The sequence below is a fragment of the Stegodyphus dumicola genome, chromosome 3 (genome assembly GCF_044657685.1).
Source record: "Stegodyphus dumicola isolate Sdum_Otavi_A_Nest chromosome 3, ASM4465768v1".
In the NCBI taxonomy this organism is placed as follows: Eukaryota; Metazoa; Arthropoda; class Arachnida; order Araneae; family Eresidae; genus Stegodyphus; species Stegodyphus dumicola.
Genome location: NC_140770.1, coordinates 148,108,395 through 148,134,203, shown reverse-complemented (window position 1 = coordinate 148,134,203; position 25,809 = coordinate 148,108,395). Strand labels below are relative to the sequence as shown.

The window sequence follows — 25,809 nt, the reverse complement described above, 5'->3', positions numbered from 1 at the left end:
GATATAGGGGGTGCTGCAGTTCCACAGTGCTTATTACGAGCCGCCACTGTTGCGCACACTCTTGACTTTATCCATGCTAAAGTCCCAGTTAGTAACCTTTATCGCCTTACCAAAATGTCGCCAAACTACCTGTTACCATATTCCAAAGATTAGCCATGATTTTTTATTTGGATATAAAGATTATATACATATCATTTCACGGTTTTGAATTTTTATGAAGTACTTCATTAAACCAGCGATCACACTTATCTTATAAATATCCTTCCTGGAATGAACCCTTCGATTACTAAGTGAAAAGCAAACGAAAACATACCGAGCGGTTTAAACCATTGGCAACCTTTGACACATGATAGCCGTTATCTGCGACTTTAACGACCTACAACGGCGGGCGATAACTTCTCTGTTTCATTTTTTAGTCGAAAAACGGGACGGAATTGTGCGTTCACAAAATCATCTTTTCCATGCCATTGTAGGATACACAATACACAAAATAATGGCAACGACGAAACTGAATATTATTTTCCTGGGTGAAATGGGTAAGTTTAACTGTATTTTTTTAAGAATAACTGCAATTCACTTTCATTAAATATAATACTATACAAATGCATACGTTTTATTTAGGAAGTTACTAATACGTCAGTTAATAATGATTTAATATTTCTTTGTGCACTTTTTATGTTAATCTTTAAATTAATTAATTTTATTTCAAGCTAAGAATTTTGAGTGAAATATATGAAGCAACATTTATTGGCTTATTTCTTTTAAAGCTGATTTATTTTCTAATTAAAACTGTGCGAAAAAAACAATATAAGCATCTCTAAAATGAGCACCCGCTGTTCCGTATAAATTCTGGAGTTTTTACAGATTGTTGTCTTAAAGATATGATGGCCAGTATTAGAGATTGTTTAATACTGATTTAACAATCCTTTATGTACTTTTTATGTTAGTCTTTAAATTAATTAATTTTATTTCAAACTAATAATTTTGATTGAAATATATAAAGCAAAATTTATTTGTTTACTTATTTCAAAATCGATTTTATTTTCAAAGTAAAACTGCGAAAAGAAATTATTAGCATCTCTAAAATGACCACATGCTATTCCAGATAAATTCTGTTAGACAAATTCTCTTGTAAAAAATTTTTAGAAATTGTTATCCTGTAGATACATTAGGTTATTTTGAAGCAGGAGACGTGAAAAATGGCTGATGCCCTCGCCGGTATTCAAACCTGGACCCCCCTCGAATACGCGCTTAGTGTGCTACCATTAAAACACGAAGGAATGCGGAAATGAGGGATAAAATAAATCTCCCTTTTAAACAGCGACTGGGAATTAGGAGGCCCAGTAAACAAATCCTGATGTTCACGGATTACCGTCCACCAGCTTTTAGTTCGAGCGCCACATGCTAAGTCTTCCAGAATTTCTCCAATGTCAGGAAGTTGAAGTAATGCGCGTTGTCCTCGCCGGGATTCGAACTCCGGACCTCCCGAATACGCATCGAACGTGCTTCAATTTATATCACAAACGTATGCGGAAACGATGGACAAATTATCTCGTAAGTTATACAGCATGATCAAAAAATCACGAAAATCAAATTTCAAAAATTATGGGAATTTTATATTGGATAGTAATGGCCAATTGTTTAAATGGATGACATCCCTATACTGTTATAAGTTATAAGGTATTTCTCTCGCCTTCTTAGTATGCATTCGAGGTGTAGTGGTCAGCACACTCGGCGCGTATTCGAGAGGTCCAAATTCGATTCCCGGCAAGGACATTGCTCATTTCTTCAGTTTTCTTATATTGAAAAAAAAATGTCTCTACAGTGGCGTCCGAATTAAAATGGTGGTGGATGATGATTCTCCAACACCAGGATCTGGTGATTGGGTCCCCTAATTCCCAGTCGCCCTTTAAAAGGGGGAGTATATAAAGTATTTCTCCCGCCGTCTTAGCATGCCTTCGTGGTGTAGTGGTTAGCACACTCGGCTCGATCGAGACAGCACACTCAAGAGGTCCGAGATTCGATTCCCGGCGAGGGCATTGCTCATTTCTTCAGTTTCCTAATATCGAAAAAAAAACAAAAAAAAAAACTAATGTCTCAACAAAGTAATATATCACTTGAAATTGCAATTTTTGTTAATAACTTTAAAAAGCTGTTTGTTTGGAACAAAATGGAGAAAAGTTTTTCTCAAGCAGAACGTATCCTTAAGGAAAATTTACCAAATCACTTAAAGAGACCTTCCCAAATGTTCTCGAATTTAACGGGACAATGCTCTTTTTGCTTGATTGATAACCTGCTTTTGAGAAAGCGGAAGCATTTACCAAAAAAAAAAAAAAAAAAATTGAAGTGACTTGCCTGTTCGAACAAAATGAATGAAGTCAGGAATAAAATACAGCAATCAACAACAAAGAGGGTGAGAAAGACGGCGCCATAATTGAATCTATGCATTGCGAATTAATTCTCAGTGATAAAAAGTCGTTCTGCTTGTTAGGGAAACTCATCTTAATTTTGCTTCAAACAAACGGGTTTTAAAACTAACAGTACAAACTGCAAATGAAATATCAATTGTTATAGGAGTATAGGGGTATCATCCAATCAAAGAATTTTCTTTAATAACCTGATATTTTAATGTGCGCGATCTTCGGGTCACCCTGTTATTTGGGTCAAGAATAAGTAACTGATAATAATAATTATTCAGTGAAATATAATATTATCCGAAGAATTATTCAATGGAATTTAGAAAGATGTAATTTTAGATTACAAAGATGCAATTTAGAAAGATGTAAAATCCTTGAAAAATTAAACATTCGCGGATATGCTATTGAATGGAGCAAGGTCTTAGCCCCGCATTTAGAACAACTGCATTTATTTAGAATTTATAACATTTGTAGAGACATTAGGTAGGCATTTTTGAGGCCGGAGAGATGAAAAATTAGCAACCGCCTTCACCGGGAATCGAACCACGGATCTCTGGAATACCGGCCTAGCGTGCAGAACCACTACACCACGAAGGCACGTAGGAAAGCGGAAGAAATACCTTATATACACCCCTTTTTAAAGGGCGGCTAGGGATTTAGGGAACCTAGTCGCCAAATCCTGGGTGTGGAGAATCATCTTCCAAACACCCTTTTATTTCGGGAGCCAGTGTAGAGACCTAATGAGGTTTAATTGGAAAAGCCAAAGAAATGAAAAATTAGCAACAGCCTTTGCCGGGAATCGAACCACGGACATATGGAATACCGGCCCAGCTTGCAGAACCACTACACTACGAAGGCACGCTAGAAAAGCGGGAGAAATACCTTATACATTAATGACTGAATTCCACATAGTGTTCAATAGTCCATGTATTTTAATAATAAACATAGTAAAATTGTCATGACGATTGCTTCTAAAAATGGACAATATGTCTAACATTAATAAATATTGTTAGAGAACATCACCGGTAATCATGTTGTGTAAGACGACCAACTTTGCAAAAGACCATTTAGAACGATGGGGCTGTTTGGATGCTGCCATTACCTTTGGACATATCTGGTCACATTAGATATTCTTCGAATAAAAGTACTTGGACGTAAACAGAAATTAATGATTTTTTTCCTAAAATTTGAATGAATAGATGCCAAAAAGTGAATCCCTAAGTACGAAAATTGATTTTGTAAAACTTATCTTGTTACTGTTCCATCTTGCTACCATTAATTCGCTTCTACTTCTTTCTACGAAGTAAAGGAAGTGTTGTTATCGCGAAAAATTTCGAGTATCATATTTCAACAAAATAATCATTTTGATCTCTATCGAATCCATTTAAATGACGTTTGTGCTTGTCATCTATACATACGAACGGAATAAAGAAATCCTTTTTCCAAAATAGAATCCTAAAATGGATTTAATTTTTTTTTCGTGTGTTGTTGTTGTTGTTGTTTGTTTTATTGAAATTACGGAAATTAGGACTTTCTAAGGGAACTGGCTCGTATTCACGTTACACATGGGGTAAAACACGAAAACACCAATGCAGCCAGCCCATTCGCTAGGATTCGAAACCCGGACCGAACTAACAGTGTTTAAAGATTTCATCGCTCAGCTGACGGTGGGCCCTTTCCCTCTTCGGGAATGATTAACAGCCGATTTTAACTATTTCATCTTCCGTAAAGGAGATGAAATAATTAAAATCATCGGTCAGCCGCTGGTGGACGGGTTTAAAATGAATTCAGAAGAAAGTTTGTTGTGGCGTCTGTACGTACGTATGTATGTATCTCGCATAAATCAAAAACATATATACACACATACACATATATATATAAAACTCATATATAAGTCTATTACATCCCTATACATGTATTAGAAGACTTATCTATATAAAGATATTAAATACTCAAATAATACGAATATTCAACTTAACTAATTTAGTTATAAATTGCGATTCCCAGATTGTATTTCAAGTAAAACAGAACTACCTATTAATTTTTCTGTACTATTATTACTGATTTTTTAATTAGCAATTTGAATCATTTAAACTCAATCTTATTGAGCAGCTTTCTTAGTCTTGATTCTTACTTGAGAAAAAGACGAAACACTTTCGCTACTATTAATTATTGTTACTTGTTCGGAAATTAGTAATCAACTAATTACCGATCAATATCAATAATTACTTAGTTTTTTGTTTACACTTTTGTTTTTTAAACTATTTTAATTATTTAGTTTTAAATATATTAATGAGTAAATTTATTAGAATAGAACTCCAACTTTGTTTTCCAAGGAGATAATATATTCAATAATCCATCATAAACTATTATTTTATTACTAGGCAGCTTTAGCGCAAGTATTAGGCAATTCATTACTAATTAATTACCTTGTTTACCTTAATCTTTAATTATATATATAGTATTTTAAGTGCGTAGGAGGAATCCGGTACTTTGAGTAGCTTGCAGTCAAAATGACTGATGAAGATAACGAAATTGCGTTTTTACAAATCACCAGTCTTTATTTTCACACATATCCAATTAGTTTGGCAGACATTTATTCAAACATAGTTAAATACGATAAATTTTATGTAAGTGGATTTTAAAAGTAAGACGTAGGCATCTTAGTCTGAGAAGCAAAGTAGCGCGAAGATGTTAGCACGGTAGAAACTAGGGAAAGGAATGGCGTAGTTGTTTTGCAAAGAGTATTAATACCTAGTACGATGCATGAGTATATCCAAACTGCTATTGGTTAATTTTAGGTTGATGTGTAAGATGGAAAGATTTCGAATTTGGGAGAGCAGATTAATTTGGGGAGAGGGGGAACACCGGATCTAGAATAGTTAATTTAGAAGTCGATAGTTATTTCTTAAAGCAGGCAGCCATCGTAGTTTCTTATATGTTGCACATATATATATATATGGAGATATTTTCTTTCTGTATTCTAAAATTCTAATAAACGTTTCTGGGCTGTGCCATTTCTAGATTAATCTGTCATATGGCTTGCGTAACGCTGATGACGCAGCTGATTCGGGCCTGAACTGAAATTTCGAGAACTGAAACCTTTCTACTCTAAACCAAAGCCTTCTCTTGGTGAGCCTTCATACTAGATAATTGCGCAGTCTAGCTACTGCCTCTTTTCCCATTAAGATGCAGTTTCCCTCGCTGTCTTCGTATCGCAGCAGTATAAGAAATGTAAATGTTCCTGAAGAGTCACAATTAGAATGCTCGCGACTTTTGTTTCACCCAGTAGTATTCTGTAGTATTTATCGTCTTCGAAGTAAGTCTTGGCATTGTAAGGTCTCGTTTAGATTATTAACCAGTTATTCTTTTTATGTTAAATTGGTTTCTTGTCCTCCTCGTTTCTCATTTTCCTGCCAGAATGAAAATTTCTAGCTCGCGTGATATTCAAATGAGGCAGAAAAGAATTAGTAGTTAAAGGAAGGTTTTAGAGGGTAGAATCAGAGCGTGTTCTTCCTGCTGAAGGCCACAGTGCTAATTAGATTCTCTTGAGAATAGTATTTTGTGGAATTACGTTATTCTCACTATTAAACTTATCACACCGACTTTAGGTCGGAGCCATCTTGCCCTTCATTTGTGTACATAGCCTTAAAGTACTTGAGTACAATCAAACATAATGAATCCCACATAATAAGAGGTATTAATACCTATTATTAAATGAGATTATTATCTTTGATTTAAGCCATAAATGCTGGCTTTTGTAAGTACTAGAGGTGCCTTCTGTTAATTTTATTTGGGTTAAATAAAAGGGTATTTTACATTCTTTACACCCCACATAGTGATAATTCACTCCTAAGTCATAAGACGTTTCGTACAGTTTATGTTACCCAAGAATAAGGGAAGTTATACGCATTATCCTTTTATATGCGGGGGGGGCACTGTAATTGCTCAAATATTGTAGCCTTCTATTTTGATAAATATTAAAATATTGAAGTCTATTGCCCAGTTATTAACTCTGAACCAAAGTAATAAAAGTGCTATGAACTAATTTTTTGTAATGCTTTGCTTTAGGTGTTGGAAAATCTTCAATATTACGGCGATATGCATCACGTGACTTTAGAGGTATGTTTTCCGTTTTTAAATTATGACTCATGTAAAATTTCAGCATCATATAAATGAATTCCTATAAAAAATTCCGCAAAGATTTAATTTTATCATTTGGTGAAACAATATATTGTTTTCATATATTTGACGTTAAAATTCCCCCTATTATTTCTTATATTTCAATCTGAAAAGTTTTGAATAAACCTCTAAATTTTGTTATAAAAAAGCAGCACTTTTCTTAAATGACGTCTTTGCTGTCATTAGAAGATCTCCACAATTTCGTTTTATCAAAAGAATTCGAAACTGAGGAAAATCTTTGACCGCTCACATATTAAAAATGTAAAAAATAATCAAAAGGGTGTGGGATTTTATTTAATTTTATGAACTGTTAATTTTATTTTGGAAGCAATGTTTCCTATATCTCTTGTTTTCAACCCATGCTTTCCTGCCAGAATGAGATCTCAGTTTGGCGTATTATGCGAAGTAAGGCAGAAAGCTGACGCACCATTAGGAGTATTATAAGACTGTTTATGTATTAATTGCTCAGCCTTCATCCATCCTAGCTGTCCTCTTGGACACATTGATCAAGTAATTACCCTACTTCAAGCGCCCTCTAAGGCAAATACATCAAGATCGCCGGAAAACAACATGCATTTCGCATGCTAGTCGTGGCGACTAGCGGAACTTGGGACCTGGATTTCAGACAGAGAATTTTCTGCCAAGTTTGCATCTCTGCTATTTAGCTTTCTATTTTACGGCCGCGCATATCAATAGCCCGTTAGTCTACGTCGGTGGTACGGCCAAGAGCCAACTACACGTTAGAATACCTCTGTGTAGCTTCATTATTACAAAAGGCTATTACAAAAGGATACCGTACAACATCGACAGCGGCAGCCACAATACTGGCGGGACTTTTGCCATTACATATTAGAGCAGCACAAGAAGCAGCAGTAACGACTGTTCTCCAATTACATCTCTGCACTACTTTTGGACCGCTATGCTATGACCCAGAGGAGTATGAAACAAAACGTCTCATAAATGCAACCCATTCTTCACACCATGGAAAAGGGGTTGTAGCACATACCACCTCTCAGCACAGCCTCCATGAAAAAATAAGGCCAGTAAATGTCATCCATTCGTCTAACTACGGAAAAGGAGTCTCGGCCCACACATCATGGAAAGATGACTCTGACATAAAGGATCAATATTATGTTTATACGGATGGTTCAAAAGTTGACGGACAAGTAGGCTGTGGCCTTATAGTAACTAAGAACAAGGAAACGCTGATAACATGGAAAGGTCGTATGGGACAGAATAATTCAGTTTTCCAGGCTGAAGCAATTGCAATTCGCAAAGCTATCGAGTTAACAAGCCCCGCAGTAAGATCCACTATTAATATTCTTACAGACAGCCTCTCGGTCATATATGCCTTACGAAATCCCAGACATCCTTCTCCTATCATAGCGGAGATTCAGGACACGCTGAAGGAGCGTTCGTCGACAATGAATATCCTCATATCTTGGATAAAGGCGCATGCCGGCATTCAAGGTAATGAGGAAGCCTACAGGCTAGCAAAAGAAGCAGCTCACAATATCGATGCGTAATTACCAAACTCCCGTGGTCTCACCTTAAAAAAGTGACAAGGACAGCAGCTCAGCACCAGTGGCAATGGGAATGGGACTCTACCGAACAAAGCAGGAAGACCTATGAATATTACCATAAAGTTTCGCTCGATCGTCTCGAGTCATCCCCACAAATAACGAGATTTGTGACGGGGCACGGGCCTTTCCCCTCCTATTACTATGAGAGAAGAATTGCAAATACCGAAAGTTGTGTCTGTGGAGGCATTGGTAAACCAGACCATTACTTGACTCAATGCCCTCTAACCGCACAGTGGCATGTGCAGCTTCCAGAACAGGCAATTTCTCATAAGTGTTATCTGATCAAGCAGCCAGCATTTCGCATCAAAATATGCAAGATAATGCAGAAACTGGAGGAATTGGGAACAGATTTGTGCAGTGTGGAATAGTTCCCTGTCAATTTCTCTTCTCTCTCTCTTCTATCTTTTTTTTAATCCTTTTTTTATTATTGTATATATTATGTAGCATGTATATCTTATGGCCACTATGTATGTATTATGTAACAGGCTCAATATATTATGAACTATGTAAGCATGTATATGTATGAACTATGTAAGCATGTATATGTATGAACTATGTAAGCAAGTATTATGAAAGATCTATGTATTATGAACTACTTGTACATAAGCATGTACTATGTAACTATGTAAGCATACATTATGAACTATGTAACTATAAGCATATGTTATGAACTATGTAAGCATGTACATAGGACCAATGTATGCCCTTATAGGCCCCATGAGGTGTTGCCCCGGATAGTTGCGGAACCTGGACTAGACCCGAATAGTCTTAGTAAGCCGCACGGGTGTCCAGATTCTGCTCTCAACTCAACTCAACTCAACTCTGTGTAGCTTCGGCTGATTATTCAACTTAGGTTTAGTTTTAATTTTAAGTTTCTATTTTGAATTCCAGGCAAAAGTATTAGCGAGGTCCTTTAAACACCAGGAGTGCCAACTCTACATGCTATTCTTCAGTTGAATAAAAGGGCTTTTGTACCCTTCCTATGCGTTCCTACTGATACAGAGAAACTTAGCGAATAATCGCTTCACAGTTCAAGTTAAGATCTAGCCAACAAAGTAATTTTAATTCAGCTAGAAACGTAAACAAGGTTATTCGATTAATAATCCCCTAACACGAGACTAAGGATCAATATACAGTTTTGATCTTCGAACGCGATTGAAGAACAAGCACATTATCAATTTATGTTTCGATTAAATTGCAATTACTCCCGTCTTCAAAAGGGGTCACTTTCTAAGCGGAAGATAAACATTGTTCTGATAAATTTGTGGTGATAGTAGTAGCTACATATTGACAAGGTGATCAGTAGTTCTGTTCCTCGACAACAATAAAATTACACTTTGGATTAAGGCGGTTACGTATAGTACTAAAATCCGCAGAATACTAATTAAAATATTGCTTAAATTCTAGTGTTGTGATTGGGATTAGATCTCACCTGAAGGAAATTTAATTTTATAATACAGACTGGGTTTGTTGTTTGTTCTTAACTTTACTCCAGAGAGCTGGTCCACTTGGAGATGGTGCTCATCAGCCTGTTTAAATCCTGCCAGTTGTAGTCTCATCTTCTTTGGTAACATAAAATGATGAACTCTAGAAAAACTAAAATGGAATAATCCTCTTGTCTGAAACTGCAGATAGACAAAGTCAGAAGAATAGCCCTGTAAACAGGCCTTTTATTTTAGCACAAGAATTAAGAATGACCCAACTTGGGTTTACACAAGTTAAGCACTTCTGGTTCGACAGAAATCGTAATCTTGAACTAATTCAAATGTTGTAGATTAGCCTAACGGCCCACAGAATAATTTAATGCGCAGGAAAGTTTCTGGTTTGTACAAAAACATACGAGACAGGCCAGATGGTTAGAACCATTCAACGCCAGAGAATCAAATTGCTAACAATCACAGCACAACGTGGCCTGAACTACGCAGACACGCTCTAAAAATAACTTGTGTAACTTTCGCTTAAAAAGCACTTCTTTCTCCCTAAATCTGAATAAATGCTCGCTGTCTCATTTACATCCTGGTGTGATACGCGTGGGTGAAAAGAAAGTGATATGAAAGTCTTTCAACTTAAAATTAACTATTAGTTAAAAAACAAGTAATATAAAAAATTTTTTAAAGCCAATTCCTACTAGAAAATAGAATACTACAAAGAAAAATTTTATTTTAATTACTCTTTATTAACATTATTAACATTTTTTAGTTTCTAATTTATGAAGCTGATGGTGGTCCATAATTTCTCATTCTCTCCATCTCTTGTAAGGTAAGGTTATCAGGTTCAGTGTTCCACCTTTCTTGCTTTGGGAACATTCAAGAACCTGACTCGGATCAGGGAGCTTCTTACTAAAGCTATGTTCAATAAATGTCGGAAGTAGACAAGATACACAGGAAGGGTATACGAAATCCTTTATTTTTCACTCTTTACAATGATTTCCGGACTTCGGAATACAGAGACCAACCACTTGTGGTCTGAACGTAAGAATATAAAAATATTAACTAAACTCTAACTTAACTTTGGAATAATAAACAAGGGCCTACGTGGAAGATTGGCCGTATATTAACAGGAAGCCGTATGTAGTACAGAGAACTGTTAACACTACAATACGTTTAAAATTATTATGAGGATTAAACCTCTGGCCTGGAAGGCAACCAGCAACCGAGTAAAACTGCTAAGGCAAGCGGCCTGCTTCGACTAACTCCTTCCTCTCTCTCGCTTGGCAAAAAGCCACAACTTGGCGATTTAAAATAAAATAAACGTTAGTAAAACTTAAGATCCTTACATACTTCCCGCCAGAGTTAATTAGTTTGAAACTGAGGTCTAAAACGACCTTGTTGAAAACTTTTAGCTCTAGAATCTAACGCGAGGCCAATCTTTTACAAACATTTCTCACTAGAAACTAGAAATTAAAAAAAAAATTTGTTTTTACAATAGCAGCTCCCAGGATACACAATTTGTTTCATCTGTACTGCATCTAAACAGGAGCTTTTAGTTGAAATCTGGTTCCTTCCAGAGATCTGGAAGGAAAACTAGTTTAATGAAATGTTACACAATTAAATGGCAAGTAACATGAATATTTATATTTCTCCTAACATTCTTATTTCATTCATGACTTTATTTAATTATCTTTCCCCGTGCTCCCTGACATGTGTTGTAAAAGAAAACACCAAACACGAATGTGTTTGTGTACAAGTGTTCAACACTGCCGCCTACAATCAAAACACTAACGTGTTAAAATTCAACATAACAAGACCTCGTAACACACCTTATCTTCATCTCTAAACCCTGAGGTACTATTCCGAAAGTGGCTAACTCTGAAGTGTAGCGTCAGAGAGCCTAACTACATTCATTCAACCTTTAACACATATTCGCAATAATTTGGCTCTTTTTACAGTCACACGAAAAAAAATTTTTTTTGGCATTACTTTCACTTTTAACATATCACAGTATTTCTTAACGCTTAAAATAACAGTTCACATTGTATATAAGAACATATTAACATGCCGTTAATTTTACGCATTTTAAAACATACATTAGTAGTACATTGTTAACTTCTATTCTTTTCCAAGCAAGTGCCAATTCTTCTACATTGAAATACTACATTTCAAGTATTTACACATTCCTATTATACATCAACTTTAGTTTTACTCTCGAGTAATTGAAAAACATAATACCAAAATAGGTAACAAATCATTTCTCGCCTATTTGGCGATAAAGGTAGACCTCACATGAGGTCAAACGTCTTGAATTCTGCCACTTGCAGTAAGAATGAAAGATTAACTTATTATGCAAAGTAACATAAAATTTTTCTTATCTTTGTGATATTCGGACATTCTTTTCTCTGCCCAGTCCTGGAAGGTAGCGAAGATTCGTGTTTGATTTATCCTCCTTCTTGTGCGGGCTCGCCTTTCAGTGCCTTCTTCTAGAAGCTTTCTTTTTCCTCCAGTTCGGTTACCCTTGAATACCTTCTTTTTCGCCTCTGCCTGTGGTCTTGGCCGTTTGATGGCAGCTGGTCTTGGCGGAACCGGGACACTTCTTTCGCGTTCCTGCTTGGACCTCGTTGCTGGCCGTTCAAATTTTCCTTGTAACTTTTCCTCCGCCGCTGGTGGCCCTTCCGCAGTTCGGCGACATTTGCTGCGGAGAGTCCTGTCCGATGAGTAGATCTTCCGTTTGGGAGCCGGGTTATAGTTGCCGTTATTTCTCCTGGCTCTCTTTGCATTCGTCGTCCTTCTCCCTTCTTCATTCTGGGGGTGGTCGTGCGCTCTCTTTTCTGGTCGGTGGAACGGCTTCTTTTTCTTGTTACCTTCAATTTTCCAACGGAGAAACATTCTTTTCAATTGCTCCTGCCTCCTAATGGCTTGTCCTTGTGCTTGTCGTTGTTCCACCTCTGGAGCTTGTGCCTGCAGTGCCTGCCGTGCCGGATCCTGCAAAAGATCTTTAAATATTTGCATTTTATTACGGTCATAGTATGGTTTTATTTGGTCAATGTTTGCGGAGCATGTTTCACCATTCCTGGCTTTTAACACCACTACAGCGTGAGTTATTTTTTCTATGACATATGGTCCTTCAAATCGTGGAAAAAATTTGGCGGTTTTATCTTCTGGTGCTCAAGAAAGTGAATGCTTAATTTTTAATACTTCATCTCCTACTTTATAAGTTACTCCCCGTCGTTTCATATCATAATAGAGCTTCTGTTTTCATTGTGCTACTTCAGTGTTCTTTTTTGCTTCTTTAATTAATTTTTCTATATCACCCATTTTAAATTCTGGGGCTTTTTGTTGAACATAAAATAATTTATCTAACGGCGTTATAAAATTTCTGCCTAAAAAAACACAGCAGGAGTTTTGCCCGTTATATCATGTTTTGCGGTCCTAAGGGAGAAAGCAAATTCATTGACATTGTTATCCCAGCTTTTATGAAAATTTTTAACATAACTACGGATAATTTTCACTATATTTCTATTGACCCGTTCCGCTATATTTGATTGCGGCTGATACGGGACCATTTTTAAATGACGTATGCCCAGTTTTTGGCACATGTCTTCAAATGTATTACTTACAAATTGAGGACCATTATCCGATATAACTTTTAGGGGCGCCCCGTATTTTAAAATATATTTATTTAAAATAGAATCAGTAACTAATTTCGCGGAGGCTCGTTTTAAGGGAACAATTTCGGTCCACTTACTAAAATGATCAACCATAACAAGGAGATAGCGACTTTTATTTAACTGACTTTTTGGGAAAGAGCCCAATAAATCGATGCCAATTATTTCATTTGGAAATTCGGATTTAATACTATTTAGAAACCCGGCCGGGCGGAAATTAATATAATTAACTGCTTGACATGTTGGGCAGGACTGGACATACGCCCTTGTTAACTTTTGCAGTTCAGGAAAATAGACTGCCTCGCGTACGCGTTGGATAGTTTTTCGAATACCAGCATGAGAAGCTAATGGGCTGTCGTGTAACTCCTGCAGGATATTTAATCTAAGACTAGATAACACGTCGAAATTCGTTGTTGGAATTTGTAGTTTTTGTATAAAATAATAGACCATCTATTAGTTCGTAATGGGCCGCCCTATTTCTTATCGCCACAATATCTTGGTGGCTAAAATTTTCAGGATCCTTCAAATACTCATAAATGTTTCTAAACTCAGGATCCTTACCCAGTTCGGTTATTACAGTTTCTCGGGAATTTATTGTACATGCTGTGAGCATTGCCACCTTTACAGTATTACCTTCTTCATCTATTTTTATTCTGGATAGGGCATCTGCTACGATATTTTCCTTTCCGGAGGTATGCTTGATTACCAGATTATATTCTTGTAGCTTGAGTGCCCATCTTATTAACCTTGGGGATAAGTTTTTCCCTGAGTACAATCTAGTTACTGCCGCATGATCAGAATACACTGTTATTGGCGCTCTTCCAAAACAGACTCGGAACTTTTGCACTGCTAACAGAACTGCAAGTGCCTCGCTCTCAGTCGCGGAATAATTTCTTTGTGTTTGATTTAAAGTTCGACTAAAAAATGCCACGGGCTGCTGATTTTCCGAAAGTACCGCTCCTACCGCATAATCCGAAGCATCCGCTGAAATTTCTAAATTCTCATCCTTTTCAGGAAATTTCAACACAAGGGCTTGCGTTAATGCTTGCTTTAATTTTTCGAAAGCACTATTGGCTTCGGCCGTCCACGAGAATCTTGCCTTTTTCCTTTTTAATTTTAACAATGGTTCAGCAATAGCTGCAAAATCTTTTATAAAGGACCTATAATATGAACAAAGTCCTAGAAAAGAAGACAGCTTCTTCGCCGTATTTGGCGGCGGATACTTTTGCACAGCGATTATTTTTGATTCGTCTGTCGCGATTCCTTTCTGAGATATTTTGTAACCTAAATATTTTAATTCAGGGGCTTCAAATTTGCACTTTTCGACATTAACTTTTAGACAGGCCTCATTTAATAATGTTAAATCCTGTACATGTTGGTCCAGATTATCACTAGTAATAATGATATCCTCTAAATAGATAAATGTGGACTTTCCAAGAACAGGCCTTAGCACAATGTCCATACATCGCTGAAATGTTGCCGGTGCCCTTGAAAGGCGAAACGGCATACGCAGGAATGCATAAGTGCCAGACTTGGTTATAAAAGCAGTCTTAGGCACGTCCTCCGGTCTAACCCCTATTTAAAAATAACCAGTCGTTAAGTCTAAAGTCGTCATGTATTTGGTAGACGTTATGTTCCTTAGAATTTCTTCAATAATAAGTAACGGGTATACCGGATATTTAGTCATGGAATTTAATTTACGATAGTCAATCGCGAAACGCCACCTTTTTGGATGTGTTAATGGATAGTCATTGTTTTTCTTACATAAACCCACCGGGCTAGCATAACTACTTGAGATGGGCGTTATGATCTTTTTACGTAACATATCGGTGATATGCCATTCTATAATTTTTTCCTTATTCTTATCATACCGGTATGCTTTGTGGCGAACTGGCATTGAATCTCCGGTGTCGATACTATGGATAGTAACCTGAGTAAATCCTGGAATATCACAAAATAACGAAGCAAATTCACTTACCACTTGTCGGATTCTTTGTTGCTCTTCCTTAGGCAGGTGGTCATGGTTTAACATTGGCGGTTCCGTTTTTTCTTCTCGAACTGGTTTCATCGTCAGCTTAAGGGACGCTTCATTAAAATCCAGCGTTGCTTCTGCCTCTGAAAGAAAATCTATCCCTAAGATAATATGTGCTTGCAGATTCTTTACTATAAAAAACATAACCTTTACTTGTTCGTCCTTGATACGAACGTATAGCGGTAATTTACCTATGCACTTACATCTTTCTCCTTGCGCAGCTAACACTGTCGTATTATCCGAATTATATATGCGGTATTTCCGAAAATACTTCCTAAAAAAGTCTTCTGCCACACAGGAACACTGCGCGCCTGTATCCAGGAGTGTGGTGGCTGGGATGTTATTCACCAACACTTCAATCTTCGGAAGAGTCTTTTTCACCATTATTGTATTTAACTTGAAGGAAGAGGGGTTTTCTTGGTCTTCGGATTTCCGCACCCTCCCGTTAGCAGAAATCCGTTTTAGTTTAAATCTTTTTTTCTTTCCATGCTTTCCTTCTTTTTCCACTGGCCTTGAGACTTTTTTCCTGGATTGCTATTGAACTGTCGACGTTCGCCGGCTGTTTTTCGATGCTCGCGTTTCCTTGCCCACTGATTCGCTTTGCTTCCGTAGCCGTGTGCTTGACTTTGCTGTCGTCTTGGCTCACCAAATTGGTTTCGTTGTTGATATTGGCGTCTTCTTTCAATGTCCGCCGTTCTTCTACTTTCAAACTGGATTGCTAGCTCAAATAACTTTTCCAGTGTAGTCGGATCCCTTAATTCAATAAAGTCTTGTACTTGGGGAAGTAACCTCGGCAAAATCACTTGAATTATCTCAGGATCCGGACGGTTTCCATACAAGAGTTTGAAGACGTGAATTTTTCTTAAAATAAAGCTTGAGAGATTTTCAATTCGTTTCTGGTATATGCTGAAAAGTTCCGTTTCTAATTTTGCACGATCCCTTACGACAGGGAAGGCTTTTACTAGGGCAGTCTTGAAATTTTCGTAAGTATAGGTGGGACTTCCTGTTTGACCCAAGAGACTTCTGCCTATACATTTGAACCAATTAAGCGCTTGGCTCCTCAAAGCGCTGGTAGCTAATGTGACTTTCTGGAACTCGTGCACGGGATACATCATGAAGTGGTCATCTAGTTTTTCCAAAAAACTGGTTACCGGTGAGTTTCCATTAAATGTTGCTTCTGGTTTCATCGCTGCGCGCATGGTCTGGACGATGTAACCAAATCATTCCAGGGCGGCAGCTGGCATTTCTGGATTCTGAGCCGCTTCTGCAGGCAGCACAGGTTCTTCTTGAAACTCGGCCATGGTTATTCTTCTTCGTCGGGCGCCACTATCAGGTTCAGTGTTCCGCCTTACTTGCTTTGGGAACATTCAAGAACCTGACTCAGAACAGGGAGCTTACTAAAGCTATGTTCAATAAATGTGGGAAGTAGACAAGATACAAAGGAAGGGTATACGAAACCCTTTATTTTTCACTCTTTATAATGATTTCCGGACTTCGGAATACAGAGACCAACCACTTGTGGTCTGAACGTAAGAATATAAAAATATTAACTAAACTCTAACTTAACTTTGGAATAATAAACAAGGGCCTACGTGGAAGGTTGGCGGAAGATTGGCCGTATATTAACAAGAAGCCGTATGTAGTACAGAGAACTGTTAACACTACAGTACGTTTAAAATTATTATGAGGATTAAACCTCTGGCCTGGAAGGCAACCAGCAACCGAGTAAAACTGCTAAGGCAAGCGGCCTGCTTCGACTAACTCCTTCCTCTCTCTCGCTTGTGGAAAAGCCACAACTTAAGTACTTGGCGTTCGCCAGACAAATTTGCATAAATAAGTTAAAGCTTTTAATTCTGGCCGGAAGTAGAAAATAAGAAGTGATAGTAAAGATTTAAAATAAAATAAACGTTAGTAAAAATTAAGATCCTTACACGGTGAAGGTAAAGCTAGAGGTAAAAGTATGGGGGACACCAGCGATGTACAGTCGGTCACAAAAGTATTCGAACACCGGTACCCTATCAGAAAATGACAAGATGGCGTTTTTTTCTCTTTCTCTCTGTGTGTCGTGTTATTCCATCCTAGGTTTTCTTCTCCCCCCCCATCTTGGAAAAAACTGGAAAAAATTGGTCACGATCTCTTTTTGAATGGGGAGATGCCATTTTGAGAAAAAGCTGACGACCCTATCTTGGAGAATGAACATGACCGCTCTACACACCCTTTCACTCTCTCTCTCTCTCTTTGAATTGGGAAGCCATTTTGGGAAAAAGCAGACGACCCTATCTTGGAGAATGGAAATGAACGCCTCTCCCTCTCTCTTTGAAATGGGAAGCCATTTTGGGACCCTCTATTCTTGGGGAGGGAGAAAACTGAAGTCTGCATTTCGCTGTCTCTGAATACGGAAAGCCATTTTGGGAAAATCGGACCCTCTTCTTCTGATCTTGGAGAACTGGAAATGAACGCTCTACACGATCTCTCTTTGAATTCAGAAGGTATTTTGGGACCTTCTAATGTTGGAAAACTGAAATGGACGCTCTACGCTTTTTCTCTTTCTCTCTCTCTCTCTCTCACTTTGAGATGAGTAGCCATTTTGGAGGATTCTCCACCACCATCCTAACCTTGGAAAACTGAAATGAACGCTCTACACCTTCTCTCTCTCTCTCCCTCTCTCTCTTTTTCTGAAATGGTTAGCCATTTGAAAACTCCCTAACTTTGGAAAAAACAGAAATGAACGCTCTACACCATCTCTCTTTGAAAATGGGGGGTGTCATTTTGAGACCTCCCTCCCCTAAACTTGAAAAAAAAACTGAAATGAACGCTCTACACTTTCTCTCTTTGGACATAGGTAGCCCTTTGGGGACCCTCTCCTCTTCGTAGAAAAAAAAAACTGAAGTGAAGGCTCTACACAATCTCTCTTGGAATGGGATCCATATTTCGGGAAACGTGGATCACCTCATGCTGGAAAACTGAAGTGAACCACCAAGATTGGACTCTATATAATATTTTTTTTAATTGACATCATGACCCTCCTCCAATTTGTTATTAAAAAAGTTTTTTGTTTTGGTTTTTATCCCATTTCCGATGTGATTTCAGAAATGCAATTCCATAACAGTTCAATTTCATTCGAGGTTAAATGATCTAAACAGTCTTTGACCCACCCATCCGTATGATTATTTTCTTCTCCTTCCTGTTGCACCAAATTTTGTAAGTCCATATAATCATTCCATACGGGAAGGGCTGGATCCTCACTAGGCTGTCTTGAAACACTTGGAGTCTCTTTGGGATGAGTGGAGGGATCTAGGATGTCTGGACCCGGCTGCGATTCTACCTTCATGATTTCTGGACCCGTTGGAACTTGTGAACCCGGCTGAAATTCTACCTCTACGATTTCTGGACCCGTTGGAACTTGTGAACCCGGCTGTGATTCTGCCTCCATGATTTCTGGACCCGTTGGAACTTGTGGACCCGGCTGACATTCTACCTCTACGATGTCGGGACTTTTTGAAGCTTGTGGACCCGTCTGACATTCTACCTCTACGATGTCGGGACAGGTTAGAGAAGAAGAAGAAGAGGATACTGGAAGAGGTTCTGTCTGTGAGGAGTCCGAAAGAGGCTGCCTGTTTGAACAAGTCTGGGAAGAAGAAGAAGAAGCTTCTGGGTTCTGAAGCGGATCTTGCACGCCAGGTAGGTTCCGGTAAGTCGACCATTTTTTAAGAGGTAATTCTTTTTCTTCCTCCTCATCTTCAATTGTGATGACTTCAATTTCATTCCGTTGCCGGGTCGATTTTGTTTCGGGCCATGACGGTTTGGTCCAGCTCCTCTTATCATCTAAGGAAGGGATGGGTAAAGGTGGCGGAGGGTTTTCTTCTTTTTCTTGAAACATCATCGGCGATTGGAAAGAAATCTCCTCTTTCAATTGTTTCCAAAGCGAGTACGAGCACCGATCGACGAGAAAGAGACTCTTCTGGGTCGTGACGATGAGATATTGCGTTTTCGGGGGAACGACATAGTTTTGAAAAGGTCTTAGAATATATTTCTTATATTTCATCCTGTCGCTGACTTTAAAACTTCTTTCCTTCAGATTGGGGGACGATTATTCGTAATAGGCGAGAGGAGCGGCTGTGGTCTGAACAATATGAACTTCGTCCTCAGCCGTCGTTCTCACTCCAAACGTAAAATATCGTTTCGTGAGAAAAATATTCTTCCACCGAAAACTCGTGCGCGGATCCGTATATCGCCGGTCTGTTTAAATGGGCCGTCTCAAAGCTCGATCCATCCGATTCCAAGAGAAGGGAGATTCCTCTTTCGTTTGTTGCGATTCGAATAAATTTCTGTATATATTCTGAACGAGCAGGTTGGAGGATTCGACATCTTGGTTGAAAGAAACGATCGCTTGATTAGGTGGTAAATGCGGAATAAATGTCGCACAATGACACGCCAAAAAAATTTTCAAGTTGGAGATTTGCTTTAGCGTCTTCAAATCCTCCCCGTTCGAAATCCGTTGAGTTGGAAAAACGTCTAATAGCGACATGGCTCCCAATGGAAAAGAAATGATCTCGCCCAGTACTCTCGCCTTTATATATATATATAGACACACACAGACACACATAGAGGCTCCATGACGTCCGTTTTATTTGTTTTTTTTTTGTTTCTCTCTCTCTTCTTTCCAAGAAATCTTATCTCCATGACCTCTTTTTCTTTTCTTAAAAGATGAATGTGTGTGGGAATGAGGAAGTGAAAGTAATAATTTAATAAACAAAAAATTATCCAACCATGACCTTCTTTTTTTTTCAAAGTCACCCTTTCCAATCCAAGGACGTCCAGAGATAGAGGAAGCAGGGAGAGAGGAGGAGGGAAGGGAAGGTCACACTCTTTTTCTCTATATAAATAAAAGGGGAGAGCCCCAAAATCATATTTTTGTCCAAGTGGATCATGAGGAGGCATCCCCAGCTCACTACGTGTATTCATTTCAAATATAAATATGTTGATCTTTCCTTTTATATTATCCAAGGAGTCGTTTACCTGAAAGCCTCCGATTTTTCAAAATGTGCGGGTTATCATACCGTGGGGAGTTATCAAAAGATGCGGGACGAATTTTTATCCGACGAAAACGTGTTGATGGCTCGTGACATTCCACCTTTGGATGCACAAATTTTGTTAATGAAACGAGCCAAATATTTTTACACGTCCCACTTTCTAACCGTCTCACAAATGAATAGGATTATGGATCGTCTTGAGAAGACAAAAGGGATTCTCGTTCATTTTAGTGAATGGTTGCACAAATGTTTGCACGAACCTCTCTCGATCGAGAAGACTGGGAAGAATACCTACTATATTCTTCTCGAGGACTCTCCTCCTTCGTCTCATCTTAAAGAGGCCACGATTTTTGAAAAAATCCTCGAGCAAGAAAAAATAGAATGGTGGAACAACTACCCCATCCCTCTCCCCGAGCATCAAGAGGAGCCTGTTCAGAAGAAAAAGAAAAAACCTTTCCAAAAGCCTATCCTCATCCTCCTCGATAATGATGGGGATGAGGAGAAGCCTGTTCAGATTCCTCTCCGTTTGTCAAAACCCGTCGAAAATGAAAAACCTCTCCCTTTTTCAAGACCCCTTGAGGAAGAGAGACCCCTCGAGAAGGAGAGATCTCTCCCATTGTCAAACCTCCTCGAAGATGAAAAACCTCTCCCTTTCTCAAGACCCCTCGAAGATGAAAAACCTCTCCATTTATCAAGATCCCTCGAAAATGAGGGACCTCTCGATTTGTCAAAACCCCTCGAGAATAAGGGAACCAAAACTTCTCTCTCTTTCGAAGAGGAGGGACCTCTCAATTTGTCAAGAACCCTCGAGAATAAGGGAACCGAAAATCCTCTCACTTTCTCAAGACTTCTCGAGGAGGAGGAGGAGAGACCGCTCCATGTCTCAAGACAGGACCCCCCTCTATCTCTTGAGGATCCGAGGGAAACGATTCCTATTGAAAAACCATCTATCGACGATCCCCAGAAAAGGTCTTCGGAGGAGATTAGACTTCCATGTAGAAAACGAATCTGCCACAATCATAATAATAATAATAATAATAATAATAATAATATACCCCCTTCTCAACAACAGAATACTACAACATTTGCAGATAAATGCATTCAAACCAATCCCTTTATAGTAACCCTTTTGATTGGAGAACCCGTGCATTAGCCTCGAAAAAAAATGAGATTCTAGACTGTTTCTATGACCAGAATGTTAAGCCAATAGATAGGTCTAGCTCAGAATTTTTCTTTTTAAAAGAAAATAAATAAATAATCCAAAGACTATTCGTAAATATAAATGGTAAAGTCTCGAGTCGGCTGGAAAAAAATTTTCAGAGCTAAGAAAAATTCTCCAACTCAGGAAAAAAAAAAAAAAAAACTTTTTGTTAATTTTTATCATGTCTTAGACATGATAAAAATTAACGACCCCCTTCCCTTTTCGTCTGGGAATGTTGTCTCACTCTTTTGAAAAACAAATCGTGATTCATTCATGGAATGACTGCCATTAGCGAAAGGATGAGTCATGGTCTATTTTTAGAAAGGGTGAGACACCCTTCCCAGACAAAAAGGGAGGGTCATTAATTTTTATCATGTCTAAGACATGATAAAAATTAACACCAAAAGTTTTTTTTTTTTTTTTAGAGAATTTTATTTCAGCTCTGAGAAATTTTTTTCTCCCAGCCGATTCGAGACTCTACTATTTTATTAAGAATGATTTCTCCCTGATCTATTATTTCAAAATTCCAAGTTTCGCTTCAGAACCATCTGTGCTGTTGAAGAAGTAACATAATATATGTATTTTTTTTAATGAGTTCTATCAAGATTGAATTGTGCAGGATCGACCTTGCAAATTTCTTCTCTGTCTCTTTAAATAATAATGATACCGAACCGCTTTTTGTAGAGCGTAATGGAAAAAACCTTTTGTATGGTTAGGACAATTCATGTGTTCGATCCCATTGTATTTGAGAATCTCTTGCGTCGACCCCGAAATGCAATAAATGGATCTTTGCAACCATTTCTCTGAAAACCGCCGTTTCATTTCTCCTCGCACCCAAATCATGGAAAAAGGTTCCGTCAACATCGTTAACACCCATGGAAAATAACTGTACGGAATTTCTCCTTCGTACCACGACAAGCCGTGATAATAATCACTCGCCCACACAGCGGTTCGTTTTTCTTTCTCGGTGAGCATTTGCCATGGAAACGGGGGTTTAAAAACAAATACCCCTCGAGAAGTACCGTCCAATGTGACGTAAGCCAATTCTTTCACAATAAAGGCTCCTTGAGAATCGTAGAAACCTTCAAAGTCGAGCACGAGTTCCATGTTTTTTATTTCTTTTTCTTTCCAAGGTGACCTTTATTATTATGATGATGGATGTGTATTGAGTTACGCACGATATTATTCAAAAAACAAATATATATACGAATGTGACCTTTCCCAGAATTCATACGACCTGTCACGTGCAACCTTCTCTCTCTATATATAAAAGAGGAGACGGCGAGAGAACGCTATCCATTTTTTCCTTCAGGACACACAGCGAGAGAGAGAGAGAGAGAATTTTGTTTTCTTTTTTTCCTCAATTGAAGAAGATGGACATTTTGAGTGCCAAACCTCTCAAAGATTCCTACATTGTTCTGAACATGGAATACTTTCACTGTTGTGATCCAAAGACGGGAGATATATGTTTCATCTTGAAAGAATTGGGCTACATCACTTGCGATTTAACCTTATGCGGATCCCTGATTTTTCTCCGTCCTGTCCATTACGATGACTTATCGTCCCGCAATCAAGCTGTGGTCAACCAGACTACAAATAACCGACACGGCCTGCAATGGACCGAGGGTCGTCTTTCCTACGAGCATCTTCCTACAATCCTGAAAATACTGACCGAAAATGTGGTGGTGATCTACGTCAATGGATACGATAAAGCCGAATTTTTCAGCAAGCTCTGCCAGCGATCCGTTTACGAGTTTTACATCCCAGGGAAAACCGAGTGGCGGAACAAGTCGAAATGCACGCGACACCAATATTTCCAAAAGATGATTCATTGTGCCGAGAACAAGGTGAGAAATTTTCGATACCATTTGATGGAGGGTAGTTACGTTTTCCGGAAATTACATTGTTACCCCTCCGAAAGCAAAGCTGTCGAAGACGAAGAGGAGGCGGAAGAATATCCCCAGGAGAACTCGTGCGACGATGAGGAGGAGGAGGAAAAGGATGAACTTTCTAATAATAATAATAAATGTCTAAGCTGGGATGCTTTAGAGACCCAAGAATATTGGTCTCAACCCTTATCTCACCTAGACCTGAAAGAGGATCCTCAAGTGTACTCTTTGTGGTCCTCTTCTAAAATTTGGTCTTGGAGAGAACCCTTGAATGTTCATGAATGAAATGGTATGTAAATCCCTAGAGAAAAAAAATAAAAAAAAAGTTCCTTTTTTTTGTAATATGTTGATTTCTTTCCAATCCCATTTCTTTTCCATAACTCCAGCCCAATCGACGAGAAGAAGACGAATCTTCCAAGTTACACAAGACGAATCTTCCAAGTTACACAAGACGAATCTTCCAAGTTACACAAGACGTAGAAAGATTTCACAAGGATTTATAAATCACACGCTCCCACATGATATATGTATAGAGAGAAAAAGACCCTCTGTTCTCTAGCCAATACGTCAAGACTTCCCTAAACTAAGAGAGATCATGAGTACCGAGGAAACCTTAGCACAGCAAGTGGAAAGACTTTCAAAGAGATTAGAAGAGTTAAGACGGGATAGATTTACAGTTCCGCCGACTAAAGAGGAAACTATCATCGATTTCAACAAACCGCTGTACTTTCATCCCCTACCCCAAAGAATGAGACGAGTGGACTCGCCGTTGAACAGTTCCAATGAGAAACAAAATGTCACTTATTTGAATAGTCAATTTCAACACATGAATATTTCATAAGTATTTTTTTGTGTTTTTTCCCCTAAAGCGTAGGGAGATCGGATCAGTAGTTTTTCCCTTTTCATCGTCGAAAAAGATTGGGAGGAAAAATCTTTCTCAGCTCTCTCAGAAAAATTTTTCAGCCTTAAAAAAAAAACTTTTGGTTAATTTTTATCATGTCTTAGACATGATAAAAATTAACTCTACCCCCCTTTTGTCTGGGAATGTTGTCTCACACTTTCTAAAAATAGACCATCACTCCTCCTTTCCTAAAGAATAGAATTCCAAGAATGGGATCTGGTCTATTTTTAGAAACGGTGAGACCCTATTCCCAGACAAAAGGTGGGTAGAGTTAATTTTTATCATGTCTAAAGTTCAGGGTCCATCCATCTTCTTATGTGAAACGGTGACCCTGACGAGATCGAGATAAACAAGTCCTGTGAGTTGTTTTGTAATCTTGGCGCGATCCAAGAAAGACTTTTTATTTTTTTTTTGAAATAGGCGGGGGGTGGGGAGAGAAAATGTTCTCACGACCCTCAGATATCTTTTCATAAATATATTTTTTATCAAAGTGTTTCTTTCATTCCGATACTTTTAAGAGGTTGGAATGAGCCTGTCATTTAGATGGGGTCGTGATCCCGACAGATGTCGCGCGAGTATAAAAGTGTGTGTCCTCCGCGAGATTTCTTCAGAGAACAGAAGAAGACGTGAACTGAGCTGGTAAGTCCCTTTGGTCCTATGAATATGGTTATCTATACAATCGATTTGATTCTTTGTTTCTTTTTTTAATAATCATAATAATCATAACTTCATTTAAAAAGAACTCTCTTCTTAACCCTTTGAAAAGAAAAATGTCTCTTTCAAGACGACGACTCTAAAACGTTTTATTGTTTTTTTTTCTTTCTAGATCTTCCCTGTTATACATATATACCTTTTCGACTCTTTTTTTTGCTCCTGTTTGTGGGAGACATCACCGTATTCATCGCCATGGCGTGTTCAGAAAACTTTATCGTGCTCGATCTAGAGGATTTCCAGTCCTACAACCACAAGAAGGGTGAATTTACCTACGTTTTAAAAGAATTGGGCTATGCGACAAAAGCTTTTTTTGACCGTGGGATCGTTGACGTTTGCTCCTCCTCACCCCTTCCACCAACTGAGTGAAAAAAACCAAAAGACGAATGCCTGGCTGACGACAAACCGGCACGGACTTCGTTGGAACGAGGGTCATATTCGCTACAACCATTTAGGACGCATTCTCCAATCGCTCACTCACAGCTTCTCCACGATTTATGTGGTGGGATGCCAGAAAGCTAAATTCTTTGCTAAAGCCTTGGATTATCAAAAACCCGTGACGGAAATTTATGTGCCAGATGGAATCATTTGGAAGTATCGGGAAAAATGTGCCCGACATCATCAAAGGAGGAAATATTTCCATTGTGCCGAAAACAAAGTGCGCAACTATCGATGGCATATTACGGAAGGAGATTTTCATATCAATCACGTTTATCCAGACGGAACGGAGAAAGAGGAGAGGATTCAGGAGGAAGCAGA

At 38.4% G+C, this 25,809-nt stretch overlaps 1 protein-coding gene across 1 annotated transcript in view; it reads left to right on the top strand.

Moving 5' to 3' along the window:
* The first annotated feature begins 421 nt into the window (after nt 1-421).
* LOC118179898 (ras-related protein Rab-1A-like) overlaps nt 422-25,809 on the top strand; it is a 235,485-nt gene continuing 210,097 nt past the window's right edge. The window contains exons 1-2 of the mRNA XM_085813440.1: nt 422-536; nt 6,489-6,539. Coding sequence (XP_085669566.1) covers nt 494-536; nt 6,489-6,539 — 94 coding nt within the window. The 5' untranslated portion in view covers nt 422-493. The remainder of the gene's footprint in view (nt 537-6,488; nt 6,540-25,809) is intronic.